Consider the following 19,145-nt stretch of genomic DNA (forward strand, 5'->3'; position numbering starts at 1 on the left):
AAGCATACATCTAAACATGCATATTCTAGCTATATAGTGGTGTGTGTGCATGTGTCGGTGCTTGTGTCGGTGTACATCATTAGAGTCCATTGTCCTTTACATCATACCCTAGATACATTCTATGGCCTCTTTGCCAAGAAATTAAAATGACATGAAAGTAAAATATTACAAAAAAAACTCCTAAGTGTTTACATTCTAACTTTGGTACAAATCACATTGCAAGAAAAATGAAGATGAATATAGGATGCTATGGAGATGCTTATGAAATGATGAAACATGAAATGGAAAGGTTAGTAGCATAGAGCAATATCAAAGGAAATAAAGCAAGAGGAACACTAGGACATAAAGGATAGAAAATAAAGGCAAAAGAGTGCAAATATAGCTAAAATTTATTCATAAAATGCAAGAACCAAGTGACCTATAATTCTCACATTCCAATTACATTTTAAAGGTCTAGAAACAAGTTTTGGAATGGGAATTAAGGCTACTTGATTTACTTGACATTTTAAAATAAATTTGGAGCATATTTACATTATTTAACTACTTAATGACTTGTAAGCTAAGTAACTAATCAAGATTCACATGTGTGCAATAAAATCAAACACAAACAGTAGCAATAAACCCACAAAATCATCCAATATGTATCACAAGCAATTATTAAGAATTTGAAATAGAATTTGGACAAAATTTTCATGAATTTTCAAACAATTAAGGAAATAAAGCAAGAAAACGCAATAATATTTTTCATCAAGATTTTCAGTAAACAAAATGCATAGAAACGTCACAAAAATAACAAGAAACATACATGAATTTTTTAGAGTTTTTAAGGGATTTTTGAAAGACTTTTAGACTCAATATATGCAAGAAAATCACCAATTTTAACAAGAATAGTAAAAAATGCTACACATATTTTTTATCAAATTTTATTCTGCAAAAATGTTATAAAAACATCAAAAAAGTTATCAAGAACTCATGGAAAAAATCATGGAGTTTTTATAAGAAAATTAGGCAAGGCATGGGTTCAAATAGCAAGAAAATTGGTGCATGTAGCAAAAAAACTCAAGGAACGAAGGGAAGGAATCCAGGCCCAAAGAGATATGGATCCTGGACTATCCAAACGTGTCAGGGACGTTGGATTGATCCAGGATCCAAAAACCCTAGATCAAACGATTGAGAAGCGAACCAGCGTTGAACCAGGACTGAACCGGTCTGGTTCAGGAGTTTATAAAAGGGTGAAGAGACCGGTTCAATCCATTTCACGTTTTCACTTCTCTCTCTTCTCTCATTCTAGTGAGAGAATCTCTCACTTCTCTCTAACCCTAGCTTCGACGGAAACTGGAAAGGACGGCGGCGTAGGATGAAGGTTCATCGGAACCTTCATCTTCTCCGATGATCTGAAACTCTTTTTTCAAACAAAATACACAGAAATGTTCGTCCTCCTCTCCAGTTCACGAATCTATGGTTACTTTTGTGAATTTGTGGTGAAAACGAAGCAGATCGGACCTTGAACTTACGGTTTCTAGGGTTTTTAATCTCTTTCTAATCCTTTGAAACTAAACCCTATTCTAACCTATTTTCTTCGCTGATGATGATTATACACTCTGATTTGAAAAATAAACGGTGAATCTTCATGATTTTGCATTTTAGGGTTTCGTTTCAGATTTTTTTTTAAATCCTTTCGAATCTTCACATCAATTCACCGTTTATTTTCCATTATGAACCTTCGATGATGATTATGAATGAGAACGAGAAGGTTTTCATGCGTTTACCTGGATTTGTTTGGAGATTCGAACAAGAAAGATCCTGTGTTTGTTCTTGATTGTTCTGGTAAGCATTCAAAACCTTCGCAACCGAAAATAAATCGGTGAATCTTCTTCTCCTTCTTCACCGATCTGATTCTTGCTTCGATCTCTTTTCTCCTCTTCCCTCAACAAATCCTTCGTGATCGCAAATTCGGCCTTGACGAATCCTTGCTTGAATTGCGAAGGTGAAGGTTCAGTGATGAGAGTTTCTCTGAGAATCTTCTACGAATTCGTATCCATTTTGTGTAAATGTTGTTGAATTGAGTTTTTTTGATGATGATTGGTACGAACTGGTATGAATCTGAGGGTTGTTGCGGTGGTTTTTGAGTTTGTTACGGTGGTGACTTGATCCAGTTACGGTGGTTAGGGTTTGGGAGAGAGAGAAAGTCTGTTAGGGTTTTCTGATGATGTGTCAGTGACGGAATGGTGATTTTTTTTGTGCATTGGTGATATGGCTGTATTTATAAGCTGACATGTGGCCTTCTGGGCCAATGGGGGTCTGCCACGTACCCTGGACTTATTTTGGACTGGATTCTGGACTCTTTGCCTTGAGGGGCTATTCTGCAATTCTTTGAAATGAAAGGACTAATCTGCAATTGAGACAAATGGACTAAAGAGAAAACTGGACAAAAAGGACTATTTGGCAATTTGTAAAAAAAGACTTAAGAAAAGGAAATTCGAAAAAGGACTTGGAAATAAAATTGGAAACAAGAAAAGGGACCTGAATGCAATTTTTTAGGAGTTTGAGGACTTTTAGGAAAAAGAACAAAATTAAAAATAACAAATAAAAATTGGGATAAAAATTGGTAAATTTGACTGAACGTAAAGTGAAACGATTAAAATTTGACAAAACGGACTAAAACGAACCAATTACCTAAATGAGGTACTTTAAAGTAACCTCTCTCTGCCGAAATTTCGTGTGAAATGACCAAAATGCCCTTGGGGCTAAAACGACTAGAAATGACTCAGATGCAAATTTTAAAATGGATTTTTTAACAAGGAACTAAAGCAAGAACTTACACAAGCAAAATTAAAGGACTCAGAGACAATTTTAGAATTTAAACAGGGTTTTATCATATGAAAAGACTAAAATGCCCCTAGGGGCTAAACTAACTCAAAATGACTTCAAATGCAATTTTTGAAATGGATTTTGACATAGAATGAAACAGAGACTTATTCACACTACTTGAAAGGACTCAAACAAGATTTTGCAAGACTGAAAGAAATTTGACACAGGAAATGACTAAAATACCCTTGCATGTGAATTTTGCAACTAGCATTGAAATAAGATGTAGAGAAAGATGCAATTGATCAAAGACAGTTCAAATGACTTATAATGCAAGAAAAGAAAAATTGACTAGTATTTTTAGGTCCAAAATTAGGGTATAACAGTATCTTGTCTAAAATATAGACCAAATAAATCATTTATGCAATGAATCAAAAAAGTCAAATATTTCCTATAAATAGAACCGGAGTATTATCTCAAGTATGTTGGTAAATAGTTCATGCGTTTTGAGAAAGCTAAGAAATGTGAATATCTCTCTCTTTTTGACAGGACCAAGTTTAACGTGCCATAGCACATTATGGAGTTGGTTCACTATTATAATAAGTCAGAGACTCTTAGATCTGAGATTGGCAAGGCCACTTTGATTTAGAGAGTCCTTAAATCTTTCCATCCCTAGTTTGATGTTATGATGACCTCTTATAATTACACTTTGAAAGATGAGTGAGCCATTGATGAGAGGATTTCAATAGTAATATGAGAGGAGGATTCTCTCAAAGAAAGGGTAAATCTCAATGTTTGTTTTACTGCTTTCACTTATGAGATGAAGAATATCAAGAGAAATTATCTCAAAGGAAAATATCATTTTGATGACAACAAATGGTGGAAGGAATTGTTGAACCTGCTAAGATTTCCTTTAGGGGTGGTGGGCAGGGGCGGTTTTACCACCCAGCTAGCCTGGGCACACGCCCGGGCTCAGTGGCGGATCACCTAGGAGACCCGTAGGAGCCACTGCAGGTCTGCAGCCCCAAAGTTACGTATACCTATAATTATCATATTATCCATAAATTATCAAGTGTTACATCTGTGTTGTAGTGGGTTCGATCCATGCTACTTTTTTTTTGAGAGATGCTATTCTTTTTTTTTTTATTTTCTATTTGTATTAATAATATTTTTATTCAAAAAAAAGAGGTCATGTAGGGACTTGAAATGCCGTTCTCTATGTTAGAATAAACAAAATAAACCACTGCACCAGTCCACAATTTTCCTAATAACTGTTTAATTAATATTCTGAAAATATTTGGCAAAATATTTTGCCCAGGCTCAACAAAATTTCTAGCTCCGCCACTGGTGTGGGGGTTGGGGGGGGGGGGGGAATTCTTGGAAGGGAATTGCAAATAATGCAAGAAATATGATCCTCAACCACCTTGAGCCGCCACCGTCTTTGACAGGTATCCACCCTCAACTCTCGCCCCACTATCTCCTTCGATCGAGTTGCATGACAAATTTTAGATGACGAGTCACTAATTTTTAGATGGATCTAGATAGATTTATGGGTTAAATAAATTTGTATTCTTATAAATATTATGTTCCAAAAATACCCCCATCGGGAGTTACAGACTGTATTGTAGCGAACGATACTTAAAAACCATTCCCATAGAGTTTTTAGATCGGTTATAGGTTTAACCACCCTAAAAGTCATAATTTGATATCTAAAACAATATGTTACATCGGTTACCCATTTAACCGCTCTAAAACATCATACTTATAACATCATACTCATTTTTTTAAGAAGTTAATCTAGTCCACCCAAATTAGCACAAGAGAGAATTGAACCTGAGACCTTGAGGAGGAGCACACTCCCAGATCTCAAGTCAGTACCACCAAACTAACCCAAGCGGGTTTAACATCGTACTTATTTGAACTAGGTTGGACCAAAAACAAGGGTTCTTTTAGACAAGATACTCTATTAACTGATTTAAACAGTAAAAAACAGTTCGTAACTAGCATTCACATGAAATGATAGTTAACTATCGATCTGAGTATTTTCTGAAATTTTAAAGTGCTTGTGAGCAAATGCTAGATGATTAAAGAGCAACTTCCCAACCTTTTAGAAAACCTAGAACACATACAAAGTGTTTACTCCTTTCAATGAGCCCTGACAATTTTAAGGTGCATACTATATAGTCTGTTAACTTATTTATTAGGTTCATCCTATAATTAATTTACTATGTTTAATTAAGTCTCTTAACTCTACTTTTGTCGACCAAATTAAAACTTTTTGTTAGTTATTGTGAATAAACGTTGAGTGTGATACATGTGGCATTGTGATGTGGCAAAATCCTCTCATTCATCTTCTTCAATTCCTATCCTTCCATCTTCTTTTCATCACACGAAGAAAAAAACACACACAACTTCACAAAAAGACAAACTCTCATTCATTCAAAATCAAAATTATATAGAATTGTAACCAAATAAGTTTCACATTTTACAAAACTTAAATATTTCAAACAACTCCTAAAATAGTCAAAGTTGAAGAAACAAATTCAACAACCCCAGAAGCACAGAAAGTGCAGAAATAATGTGATAATTGTTGCAGATTCATACTTGCTTAAAAAATTATTCAAACTACTGCATTCAAAATGGTTTCAAAGATTAATGAATTAATATTTTTCCTTGTAAGTTTATGTGAATTTAATTTGAGCTTTGATATATATATATATATATATATATATATATATATATATATATATATATATATATATATATATATATATATATATATATATATATATATATATATATATATATATATATATATATATATATATATATATATATAGGGCATTTCAAATGAGAGGACTTTTTAAATGAAAGGGTGAGAGGAATTAACTTAGACCATTGGATTGAAATCAACGCTTCATATTTAATTGCTTTATAAAAAAGGACATGTATTGTAACCTCCACCTCTTCTCTTCTCCACTCTGTTCTTCTCTCTCTCACGAGTAGTTTTGTGTTGCTGCTTCTTCTTCATGGTTTTTTATATTGTTCATCATTGCACCATAAATGTGAGCATCGATTGAAGCATGAAATAGTAGGAGCACAAATTAGACACATGAAGTTTAGTTTGATCCCATTCAACATCGATTGACACCTGAATAATTTTGGGTGCATCAAATTGTTTCTTGAGTCTTCAAAAATAAATCTCCATGGAACCATCTCAAATATTCTTTCCTAAAATTGAATGGTAACAATCAATACCATCAATATTAATAATCCAAGGGTTTATTTGAAAAAGTTCTCTTGGCTGATTCACAGAAAAATTAAAATATGAGTCAAAGGTTGCAAGGAGGAAAGAGATGAAGAGGCACTAGATATGTGCTAGCGCAGATCTGACGAGTGTTCGTCGTTGTTGTACCTATTTGTCGGCGACGTTCCTGTTCACCGGAGTTCGTCGCCGCTGTTCTTCGTTTGGGAAAAAGTAACTTCACGGTTCTTGTTTTTTATCGAGTTTAGCTGTTCTGGATTTTCATATTACTTTTTAAACTGGTTTTTTAATGGTATTATGTAGTTATAACTTATAATAATGAAAGAGATAATAAAATTAGATTAAAGATTAGAAGTCTGGATTCATATGATGCACACAAAAGGGGAATGAAAAAAGGGAGAAGAAGCAACAGGGAGATGAAACGGCTGGAGAAGAAGCACACAAAAGGGGAATGAAAAAATTATAGCTGCAATTTTTAAAGTTAAGTAGCACAATAAAGATTGATTCAAGGGTTGTGATTTATCCCTCTCACCTCTCATTTAAAGAGTGCTCTTATTTGATACACCCTATATATATATATATATATATATATATATATATATATATATATATATATATATATATATATATATATATATATATATATATATATATATATATAATATAGGGGTTTGCTAGAACACACCCACTAATTTTTATGTGGGAGTGTTTTAGCAAAGCTACACCTTAGGGTGTAATTAACCACTTTTTAGTTATTTACTTGCTAAAACACTCCCACATAAAAACTAGTGGGTGTGTTCTAGCAAATGCCTATAGGATTTGCTAGAACACACCCACTTGTTATTGTTAGAAGGTGTGTTATAGCAACATACACCTTAGGGTGTATTTAACCACTTTTTAGTTATTTACTTGCTAAAACACTCCCACATAAAAACTAGTGGGTGTGTTCTAGCAAACCCCATATATATATATATATATATATATATATATATATATATATAGGGGAACCATACGGTGTTGTATTTTCACCCAAAAGCTAACCAATTTCACACAAAAATAAAAAAATAAAAAATCAAAGTTTCAAATATGGTTCTCTTTGGCAAAAAAACAAAAAATAAACGCTTGTAAAGTGATGAATGCTCTCTTTGTAAACTCTTATCAAGAGTCAATCTTTTCAATGCATGATTTGAATTTTTCTCAATACACCTCATTGCTTAACACTAATGGACTTGATATTTAGGTCTAACTCATCCTTACAAAACATGTTTGTAACTTGTATGGTCTTAAGGGGTGCCTCTCTTTATAAATTCTTATCAAAAGTCCTATCTTTTTTATGTGGAACTTGGATTATTTTTCAGAATAAATAATGCATACGCAAATGGAGGTGATACAAATCAAAGTTTGATAGAGGGTGGTTTGCGGTAGCAATGGGTGGCCACTGCTGGTCTTAATGGCGGAGAAAGAGGGGGAAGATCAATGGAGAGAGACCAAACAAGAGAGGGTGCACCAAATGTATAACTTTTTTGGTTTGTTCAAGATGCAAGTTTCTGTTTTTTTTTTTTTGTTCAAGAGGATGGAAGAACATGAATGGAAGAAGATTAATAAGAGGGTTTTTCCCATTTCATAATGCCACTTGTTCCGTATACACTTAACACAACTAACAAAATGACTAATTTAGCTGACAAAAGTAGAGTTGAATAATCTAAACGAAAAAAAAAAAAAATCAATTATAAGACCAAAATAAGACTAATAAACAAGTTTTTTTTTTTGACAAAAGACTAATAAACAAGTTAACAATATAAAAAAGACTAATAAACAAGTTAAGGGACTTAATATATAATATAGCCATTTTTTTTTTTTTTGCATATACGAGGATGAAAAATGTAACTTATTTCATCATTGACTAATTACTCCTATTTTAATACGAGTGGAGCAAATCTTACAAGTAGAGCAAATCAGAGAAAATGTGAATAAACAATAGTTTAAATATGTTTTTGGTCTCTACAATTATTTTAATTTTTAAACTTTTAAAAAATTAAATTCACGTTTTTCTCTCTTTCAAAACAATATTTCTATTTTTGTTCTTAACAAATGTTATAGAAGTTACTCTTCAATATTGGCAATGCTTGCACTTCAACTATGTTGTATACTCAGAAGCTTTTGAAAACCTATAGAAGATGGGCAAGACAGGTATACATGCTACTATATTTCAATATATATAATTATATATTTATTATATTTATACCATTTATTTGCTATTTCCAATCATCTAAATTGATACACTGAGTACTTTATTATTCTACCTCATTATTATTGTAGGTACATTTTGGATCATTGAAGTTTTCCAAGCTACATGGATCGTGTTTTTTTTTTTTTTTTTTTTTTGCTATTTGAGTTGTATGTACTTTTTCATTTGTGTATCAGTAATGGATGTTGTTGAAACTTTGATGCTTGGCATATTATAGACTATCATGTTTATTAATTATATCAGTCTTTCTGTACTGAATTGGTATGGAAAAAAATTATTCTTTTTTTGACAGAAAATAACTATCTCATTTCATTAATAAGAACAACTTGAATACAATCACGTAATACAGTGAACTGGTGGATACTAGCATAAAATGTGGCCGCTCTAGCAAGTCTATGAGCAACCTCATTTGCTTGTCTCCTAATAAACTCTACCCTTGAGTTTGTGAAAAAGGATGATAAAGTATTCCTACATTCTCTGATAATAGCTCCTAAATCAAATACATCATTTCTAGTGCTATATGGAAACTATCTACTACCCTCTTAGAATCGAGCTCGAAAATGACATTATTAAGATTCTGCTCCTTTACCCATCTGATAGCATATAAAAGACCAAGAGCCTCTCCCTTGGAAACATCTAAGAGTGGCACTGACCAACTAGTTCTGGCTTTAACTAGCCTCCCGTGATCATTATGCACATCCCTATACCAACCTGGTTGCTTTCTTTGAAGAACGCATCATCCACATTGCATTTGAAATGACCTGCATCTGGCTTTCTCCAAACTGTGTCGTCAATACATTGTTGTTGTACACCCGCTCTATTAGGGCTTTCTTGCATGTTTTGTCATCCAGTTAGAAGATTAAGACCTCTGACACTAACTGTTGCATTAGTCATGATTTCATTCCTCCAAATACAATCATTTCTCTGTTTCCAAATAGACCACATAACACATGCCAAAGTGACTTGTTGACTCAGATCAAGCATCTGTAGAATTTCAAACATAGTGACCCCAAAACTAAGATTTAATTGAGCCTTTGGTTGAATTTTACTCCACCTAACTGATGCCATCACTGCCTACTCTTTGTGCAATAAAAAAATAATTGCAAACTATCTTCATCCTCATTCTCGCATAAAGCACAAGTTTTTGTGCAATTTACCCCTCTGTCTTGAAGTCGAACTCTAGTTGGAAGAGCATTTCTGCACGATCTCCAAAGAAAAGTCTTCACTTTAGGAGGCACCTTAAGATTCCAAAGTAATGCCCAATTTCCATCACAACGATGAGCACTCAAATCCAAATGTTGACTGAGACTGATACGATATCCACTTCTAACGGAATAGATACCATTTATCTCCGACTTCCACACTCTTCTATCATCCTGGTTAAGTTCGAAAATAGGAGTATTAAGGATACGATCAGTATAATTTGTTGCCAACAAGGTGCCTCAATAAACCAACATTCCAAAACCGAGTTTGAGATATGAACATATCTGATACAGTAAGCTGTTTGAAAGCTTCGGGTAGACTCTCGGGCTTCTGCAAAACACCACCATCCACTAGCCATCGTTGATCCCAAACACAAATACCACTGCCTAGACCAATAGTCCATTTGTATCCTTCGCTAACAACTCTTTTGGCCCCCCAAATGTTGCGCCATACGTAGCTAGGATTATGACCAATCTTAGAGTCCAAGAAATCGCACTTGTTAAAGTATTTCGCTTTGAACAATCGGGGAACAATGTTGTGCGGTTCCCGTCATAAATTTCCAAGCTTGTTGATGTATGGAAAAATATTATTAGTAGGTACTATTGTTGATGTATGGAAAAATATTATTAGTAAGTACTATTGTTGGTGTTTCATTTTGAACGTCAAGAAATATGGCGTTTTGTTTGTAAGACTAACAAAGAATATTATTACTATTTACCATTGTCATAGTAGTCTATCTTTTTTACTATCTAAAAATATTGATCGATAGTCATTGTTTGCTTAGATTTACTATATAAGAAATAAAAATAATAGAGCTTTGCTATATCAAGTGAACAAACATGTCCGGAATTCATAACGAAGGAGAAATCAGCCAATGAAAAAAGAGAGTTGTGCAGAAATCAAGGGATACTGCTGCAAATAAAGCGTAAATCCACAATAAAAACCAATTGAAATACATGGTCGGGATAATTTCTCTATAATAACTTTCGCTATAAATAGCATTTTTGAAAATAATATTATCAGTATTTAACATTGTAAATCTGATTAGTATTAATAATATAATTAAGCAATACAGCGTTGTCCCGTGCGTTGCAAGGTACTCCGACTAGTTTTATACATGCATTCTCTTGAAATATACTACTAATTGCTTCTCCGCAATATCTTCTTTGAGATTTCACAAATGGCAGAGCATAAGCTTATTGAGCAAACTGTTGTTTTTCCATCAACACCAAGAACAACAACAACTTCTCTTCCTCTCACATTCCTCGACTTGCCTTTTGCAGGTCCAGTCTATGTTGAACGATTATTCTTCTATCACTTTCCTCATTCAACCAACCATTTTTGTAAAACAACACTTCCTTCTCTCAAACACTCTCTTTCTCTTACTCTTCAACATTTCTTCCCTCTTGCTGGAAATCTCATGTCTCCACCGCCACCCGACAAACCCTTTATCCTTTGCTCTCAAAAAGATTCTGTCACCTTTACCATCATCGAAACCTCGGCGAATTTCAACCATCTTTCAGCCAATCACCAACCCAAAAATTTTAAAGACTATAATCGTCTTAGTCCAAAGTTAAGACACAAAACCACCTATGATGATAATGACATTGAAAATAACACATTCATTTTCCCTTTGTTGTCTTTGCAAGCTTCTGTTTTTCCTAACCATGGTCTTTGCATTGCAATCACATATTGTCATGTAATGGATGATAGTTGTTGTAATCATTTCATGAAATCTTGGTCCTTCATACATAGAAATTGTGAAGCAGTTGACTTGAAGTCAACACCTTGTTTTGATAGAAAAATTTTGAGGGACCCAAAAGGGCTTGAAAATGTTTTCTTAAGAGACTATTTTGAAGAAAGAAAAACATGGAAGGATAAACTCATTGGTCAAACTCAAAGTCAAACTAGTGAAGAAGAGTATGTAAAAGTAACTATTGTTTTTGCAAAAGAAGAAATTGAGAGAATGAAAATATGGGCACTTAATCAATGGAAAAAAAATGATCATGAAGTTCAAGCGCCACAATGGTTATCTAAATTTGTTGTAACTTGTGGTTTCATTTGGTCTAGTTTGGTTAAAACAAGATATAGAAATGAAAATGATAATGATGATGATGAAAAAGAGGACTATTTTGGTTTTCCAGGTGATTGTAGAGAAAGACTTGGGTACAAAATACCAGAGGGGTATTTTGGGAATTGTCTAACATTATGTCATGCAACTGAGAAGAGAAAGGATATGAAGGGGGAAGATGGTTTTGTGAATGCTGTTAAGGTAATTGAAAGGGCAATAAGTGAAATGAAAAATGAACCTTTTAAGGATATGGGAGAATGGAGGGATAAATTTAAAAAGATGTATGAGTTGGGAAGTGTATTGTTGGTAACAGGTTCACCTAAGTTTAATGTTTATGAGACTGATTTTGGATTTGGAAAACCTGTTGAAGTTGAAATGGTGCATCCGTCTAATTGTATGTCTATTGCTGAAAGTGGAGATAGAGAAGGTGGACTTGAGGTTGGGTTGGTATTCAAATCCGAGGATTTTGAATATTTCTCTTCTATCATTGAACAAGGACTACAAGCTTTGAAATTTTAATTGGTTCGTGCATGTATTGTCTTTTCATTTCAAAATTGAATGGGAAATGTAGTACTACAACAATGAATTATGAATTGTGGGTTTTCATTGGTATTGAGCTTTTTTTATTTTTTTTTAATCGGCAAATATTATTGAAACCGAAACTCTAGAAAGACGTTCAAGAAAAAATAAGATGCCACATATAGGCGTAACATCCACCAAAAAACACCACGAAGCCACCGTAAGCTAAAACAGCGGAACCCCAACCAAGAGCTAAAACCAAGCAAATAGCAAAAGTTATGACGCTGAAATCTAATTAAAGCCACCAGATTTCAGTCCCATAGCTCTGCCCTAGCGGTCTCCGCACAACACCAAAGGGGATCACACCAAAAGACCAAGCCAGTGCCGCGCCAAGGAGGAACAAAACGCAGCAGCAGCCACTGCAAACCTGGGAATTTGAGATTAATTTAACTTTTCAATCCAAAGTGTGTAATAATGATGAACTTTTGATTTTTTTTTTTGTCAAAGATGAACTTTTGATTTATATATATTGAGTAAATTTTGGATACGTATCTTGTCTAATTATAGTCTATGGTTTTTGTCCTCGTGAGCTTAGCTCAGTTGATATGGTCAATGCATAATATATGCAAGGTCTGGGTTCGAACCCCGGCCACCACAAAAAAATAATAATAAATAGTCTATTGTTTTTAAGAAGTTTTCTTGACAAAACTAACACAAGTGCAGAATGGGGATTAAAAGACTTCATTTTCAAATGATTGCTATTATCGCCATGTTAAAAAGATGTTGTGACTTGTGAAGACATTTTTCCTAGTAAGTTGATGTTATGAAACATTGTAAATGGGTTATTTAAATGACGGTGTTGTAACACATTGAATGTGGTAGCATTTTCTCAATTAGATGAAAACTTGAAATATCGTACTACATTTTAAGACAATTTGTTAGGCTCAATTAAGCAAATGAACAATACAAATAGAGTTCACTTTTAATTTTAATCCTTGTAAAAACTTTTTCCTTGCAAATTGAGTTCCATTTAATTTCAATTATGCAAATGATCTATGTAAGTAAAGTTCACTTTGATCAAGGCGGATGAATTCTTTATGTCGAAGGCGACTGGGTTTGCCGATTGAAAAGCCATACAATCACACACTTAGCAATCACTCGGCTTATATTAAAGTAAATTGTTGTGGATTGCATAATGAAACCATATTGAACAACAAATTGGTAACAAAGAGAAAAAGGAAATTGGAATGTTTGCCTAAATTGAGAGAACAGACTCATTATAAGTTTCCTTAGTTCATTCGCATGCTACAAATGTTATCAAGTCGTTCTTGAAAGATGTATATGAAATTAGTCATTCTAGACCTCTCAAGAGCCAAACCAATCTCAATTCCACCTCCACCATCTCTGCAATCAGAAAGAGAAATCGAAACGGACAAATCAAGGTGAACTGCATCAGATTTCTTAGGCTTCCCCCACCCAAAATCAGTCTCATAAACAGCCAATTTTGGTGAACCAGCAACCACTACAAGAGACGTACCCGGTTTAGAGAATTTCCTATAATTAGGCATCAACGATTCAGCTCCTAACAAAGCATCATTCTTAAAATCTCTTATCTTCTTTTCAATACCATTTGAAGCCACAACAATCCCATTTTTTCCAACTAACTCATCTCTCTTTACAGCCACAGCATTAGATGCAATACAATTTCCAAAATAAGTTTTTGGTAATGAAAATCCAACGCTATCACGACAATCTGCAAGAATCACAAAGTAGCAGTTATCATCAACAACACAATCACCTTCACCTTGATCACTTTTGCTATCACCCTCCTCCGATTTGATCATACAAAACCAAATCAAGGAACTTGTTACAACAAAAGTAGACAAGTGTTTTATTCTTTCACTATCTTTACATTTATCAGTAACCCATTTCTTCAACTTCTGGACTTGTTCATAGCTCAATATCAAAGTTGTTCGTACCTTGCTAACATAAGAATCTCGAACCAAACCCGCAGATTCCATTTCTTTTGATACAGAATCTTCTAATTGTTGCAAGTATACAAGTTTAAGACCCTTTGGATCTTTAACTCTATTTCTTTCATGTGAAGGAAGATCAAGAGGCGGAGAGTATTCAAGAGACAAATTATTTTTGTTATTGTTTTTTGCTATGGCTTTTGAAAGGGAGGCCCAAAATTTCATGAAATGATGAAGTGATTTCCCGTCTGCAGCAATATGGTTGTAACTGAGGCACATAGAGAAACCGGAGTTCGGAAGAACAGTGACTTGAATAGCCATTATAGGGATTACACGAATGTTATCTTGTTCTATACGAGGTGGAGGTAAATTTGGAACAAGAGGATGCCAGTTTTGAGCATCTTGTGAATCAGATACGAGAATGTTGAAGTCTGCTGAGGATTCAGCGACGGTGAAGGAGATAGAGTCTTCATCAAGGTAACGTATGTAAGGAGGAGTGTTATGGGAATTTGGAGGGATGATGAGGTTGGAGGTGAAGGGAAAGAAGTGTTGGAGGGTTAAGGAAAGTGAGTGTTTGAGAATGGGAAGTGTTGTTTGTAGGAAGTGATGAGTTGGATGAGGAAAGTGGTAGAAGAAGATACGATGAATTGGGTCACAATAAAACCATGGTATGTCGAAGAAAGTTAAGGGGAGAATGGTTGGTGATGGAACTAAATTTGGTGGTGGTGCAACTTGACTATGTTCTATCACCTTCATGCTGAATTTGGTCTCGTGAGTTATGTTTGTGTTTGTGTTTGTGATGTTCATGTTATGTTTTGTGTTGTTGTGGAATGAGAAAGGAGAAATGGAGAAAGACTATTGTATTAGCAATTGGAGGGTGTAGATCTCCAAAATAAGAATTTTGTAGTTTGGTAATGATTGACTTTATATATTATGTAGTTTAAATTTTGAATGATAGGATTTTGGTTTATTACGACTTAAATGTGTTGTATGCAATATGATTTATATATTATATTTTAGTTTATTTTGATGGCGAGATGACGGCCACCCCAAATTTTTTTGTCTGACTCCGCCACTGACATGAAGTGGCTAAAAAATAAAGACAAAAGTGACGACGTAAAACTTTTGAAAGACCAAAAATCGAAAGAAAACTTTAAGAGAACTAAAACGAAAATTTAAAAAATTCCAATGATTAAAAACATATTTAACAAATAACTAATAACATGATTCTTCCTATATTTTAATTTAAAAAATCAATACTTCTCCAATTTGATTTGATATGTGACCGAGCAGATCCAGATCCAGATCGAGTTAATTATTTAACTAATGTAGTCAAATGATTTTTTTTTTTTATCAATAATTTGACCTCGTTTGTCTCGAGGAATACTTAATGGAACCACTAAGCCAAAATAATTAAATTAATTGCCTACCATATGCTTCATGCTTTTACGTTTTCACACATGTTAACAAATGTATTTTATAATCTCTAAAAAAAAAGTATTTTATATACATGCATTCTCTTGAAATATACTTTTTTTTACAAGGCTCTTGAAATATACTATTAATTGCTTCTCCCAATATCTTCCTTGAGATCTATATCTTACTATATAAATTTGAGGGTTTTTCTCAAATGTATATATGACAATAAAAACTTCAAAGTATTCTTATGACACGTGACATCTTGGAGTAAACCAAGCATTCTCATGCATTTTGAGTAAACCAAGCATTCTCATGCATTTGACATTTAATGTTATTATTTTATTTTTATTTATTTTCATAAAAGTATTATAAATTGATGCAATGGCTACTCCTTTATTTTAATTTCACTTGAAGCAAATCAAGATGGAAAAAAATGGAAGAAAAAAAAAACAACATGAGCTCTCTTAACTTTGGCGATTTTTTGTGCGATTTGTCACTGTTCACAAATTGTTTTCCTTCCTAACAAGTAAACTACCAAACCACCGTCAACAACCCACAAAAACATCATGACCACCGCTACACTGCCTTCTAAACCCATCATCATCACCTGGCCTTGCCTTCAATCACAACAAATTCCTCCACCAAAATCTTCACCACAACCAGAAAATACCCAAGCCAAACAACAAAAGACCTTTGCTCAAGCTATGAGTAATATCTGCGATATTTCGTTGAGCCAGTTACCAAAACTATGTCTTAAGGGTGATAAGAGAGCAATAAAGATTCCAGATGAAGAGTATGAGGCTGGACTTGATGCATGCAAACACAACTTGCAAGTTAGAAATATTTGGCCAAAGGGGTCAAACCCTATTACTGTTGAAACCTTGAGATCCAAGTTAACTGTTTTGTGGAAAACCCTAGGAAGATGGGGGGTGACTTCGATTGGCAAGGGTTTTTATGAATTCTCTTTTTCCTCTATAGAAGACATGAGAAGGGTAAGATCGATAGAATCCTGGAGTTTGAGTCTAGGAATTTTGAAACTGTTTGCATGGAGCAAAGACTTTAGCCCTAGCCTTCAACACCAAGCTACTACATAGACGTGAATTCACATATATTGGGAGATGAAATTAATTGTATATTATAGTAGGGGTGGGAACTCCAATTTGTACAGATAACATCACTGGTAAGTCTATGCTAGATAGATCCTTTGGTCATTATGCTAGGGTTTTGATAGATTTGAATTTGAATGAAGCTTTATGCCATATAATCCTAGTTGAGAGAACATGGTATGCTTTCTTTGTGGACATAGAGTATGAAAATTTTCCTGATTTTTGTACTTACTGTAAGTGCACTGGCCATTATTTTGAAATAGGCTTAAATGTGTGTTTAGTCCCTACACTTTACACCAATTTTGGCTTTGGTCCCTACGCTTTTTTTTGTTTGGCATTGGTCCCTGCACTTTGTAAGAGTTTTGGTTTTAATCCTTCTGTTAAGTATCTGTTTAAAAAAAAAAAAACCAAAACTAACGGAGTTCCACGTGGCACACTACAAGACAAAAAAATAAAAATAAAAAAATAAAAATATAATAATTGATTTTTAATTATTTTATTATATAATTTGAAATAAAAATTGAAAAAAAGAATGTCATAAACGAAATAATTTGGGAAAACATGATTTAGAAAGGGGGAAGAATGGATTTTAGGGTTTCAAATTGATTGAAAAAAGATCCTAATCAATTTCGACCTCCATCATCAAGGTGCAGCTCCGTTCGCATTTCCAAGGTTGTTTATGTTCGTGTTTTTGCTGTTGTTTATGTTTATTTTGAAGGTTTGGGGAATCATCGTTAAAGGTTTATTCTTTTTTTTTTGGTGGTGGCTGGGGTTTGAACCCCAGATCTTGCATATTTTATGCATCGTCCCTACCAACTGAGCTAACCTCACGAGGACCTTTAAAGGTTTATTCTGCTCCTTTGTTGTTATTCTTTGGATCAATTTCTTTATTGACGGTGTGGGAAAGAACTAGTAAGAGAAAGAACCAGCAAGAACTGTCACTTGAGAAGAAATTATTAAGTGCAAAAACAGTCACTTGATTCGTCGCACATAAAAGATGGGAAAGATGAAAATTATTACTTGCGAAAAATGAAAAGAAAAAAAAAATGTTCACATAAAAATTAGAAGATGAAAATGGAGGTTGGTGTTGATGGATTATAAAGTGAAGAAGAAAGTGAGATTGAAGTTGGGTGTTGATGGAGATGACTAAAGAAGAAGAAGAAGAAGTAAACATGATGTTAATGGTGGTGATGAATTTTAGAAGTAGAAATTAGAATTGGAGTTGCCTCACGATAGAGAATATTTTTTTTCCTAATAAAACTAGAATAAATATTAATAATAATACTAATTAAAAAACAATTATTATATTTTAAACCTTTTAATTTTAATTTTTGTGGTGTGCCACGTGGCATGAAATAATTGGGCCATGTGGCACTCCGTTAGTTTTAGTTTTTTTTTAAACAGATACTTAACAGAAGGACTAAAACCAAAAGTTTTACAAAGTGCAGGGACCAATGTCAAACAAAAAAAAACGCAGGGACCAAAACCAAAATTGGGTGAAAGTGCATGGACTAAACACACATTTAAGCCTTTGAAATATGTAAGAGGAAGCCACTTGAGAATAAAGAAGTGGTTCAGAAAAATCACATAAAAAAGAATGTTCAGGCTCGGGTTTATGTTAAGAAAAATAAAGAACCTGAGGTGGTGAATCTTGAAGCTTCAGTATCACAAGGAAGAAACCAATAAGATGTGATTCTAGAAAATGAAATCAATGAAGAAATATCAAAGGAGAGACAATTTCGAGGAGAAACTTCCAAGAAAAATAATGAAGATGAAAACAGGACACAAAGCAAAACACATATTGAAGATTTTGGAAGTACAACTGGTTCTAAATTTGTTGATGCTACTCAAGCAATCAACAATGACAATGTTGGGTCAGACATCAATGATTTGGAAGATGAAGAAAGTGGTAGACATCAATGATTTTGAAGATGAAGAAAGTGGCTCAGAGGAAAGTGAGAAAGAGGAAATGCAGGAGGTTGTCCAAAATGATATAGAATTCTTAAAAGAATCATGGGCCAATCTTGCAGAGAAGAACCCAATGATGGTGAGTTTGAGATACCTGCTCAGGTTAAGAATCCATCAGTTACTACTGCCCGAAACTTGTGTGGCAAGCTTCCTGCTGAAACTGTTTTGTCCAAGGATGCAGATGTTGTCAATCCTGATGTTGATGAACACGGATTTCAATTAGTCACCAGCAAATCCACAAAGAAAGCTGAGAAGAAAGCTAGTACTCAAAAGAGTTTAAAATCAAAGCCTTATATCACCAGATCAAAGGTTGGTTCAACCAAACCTTTCAGATGAAATGCTTCTACTGGAACCTTAGGTTTGGCTAATTCCCCTACAAAATTAGCTTTTATAAAATTACTCATTAAGTTTAAACCTGATTTATGTTTCATAGACGAGCCTTGGATGTTAGTTTCCAACCTTTCCCCTATATGGTTAAGTAACCTTGGTCTCAAAGTCTGTATTGTCAACAATAGAGGTCACCTTGTCTTAAACCTTTGGTATTTGTGTTCCTTACAAATTAACC

The 19,145-nt window shown here is 33.9% G+C and overlaps 3 protein-coding genes across 3 annotated transcripts; 2 read left to right on the forward strand and 1 right to left on the reverse strand.

Annotated features, from left to right (window-relative positions):
- Nucleotides 1–10,593: 10,593 nt before the first annotated feature.
- On the forward strand, nt 10,594–12,207 carry LOC146950440 (malonyl-coenzyme A:anthocyanin 3-O-glucoside-6''-O-malonyltransferase-like). Its single transcript, XM_085746367.1, has one exon. The coding sequence runs from the start codon at nt 10,705–10,707 to the stop codon at nt 12,112–12,114; it is 1,410 nt and encodes a 469-aa protein (XP_085602493.1). The 5' UTR covers nt 10,594–10,704; the 3' UTR covers nt 12,115–12,207.
- Nucleotides 12,208–13,261: 1,054 nt separating this feature from the next.
- On the reverse strand, nt 13,262–14,989 carry LOC146950441 (coumaroyl-CoA:anthocyanidin 3-O-glucoside-6''-O-coumaroyltransferase 1-like). Its single transcript, XM_085746366.1, has one exon. It carries the CDS (start codon nt 14,892–14,894, stop codon nt 13,404–13,406), a length of 1,491 nt encoding a protein of 496 aa, XP_085602492.1. The 5' UTR covers nt 14,895–14,989; the 3' UTR covers nt 13,262–13,403.
- Nucleotides 14,990–16,072: 1,083 nt separating this feature from the next.
- On the forward strand, nt 16,073–16,600 carry LOC146950442 (uncharacterized). Its single transcript, XM_085748638.1, has one exon. It carries the CDS (start codon nt 16,073–16,075, stop codon nt 16,598–16,600), a length of 528 nt encoding a protein of 175 aa, XP_085604764.1.
- The last annotated feature ends 2,545 nt before the right edge of the window (nt 16,601–19,145 follow it).

This window comes from Medicago sativa, chromosome 2 (genome assembly GCF_051527215.1).
Source record: "Medicago sativa cultivar Bolivia chromosome 2, Bolivia_mono, whole genome shotgun sequence".
NCBI lineage: Eukaryota > Viridiplantae > Streptophyta > Magnoliopsida > Fabales > Fabaceae > Medicago > Medicago sativa.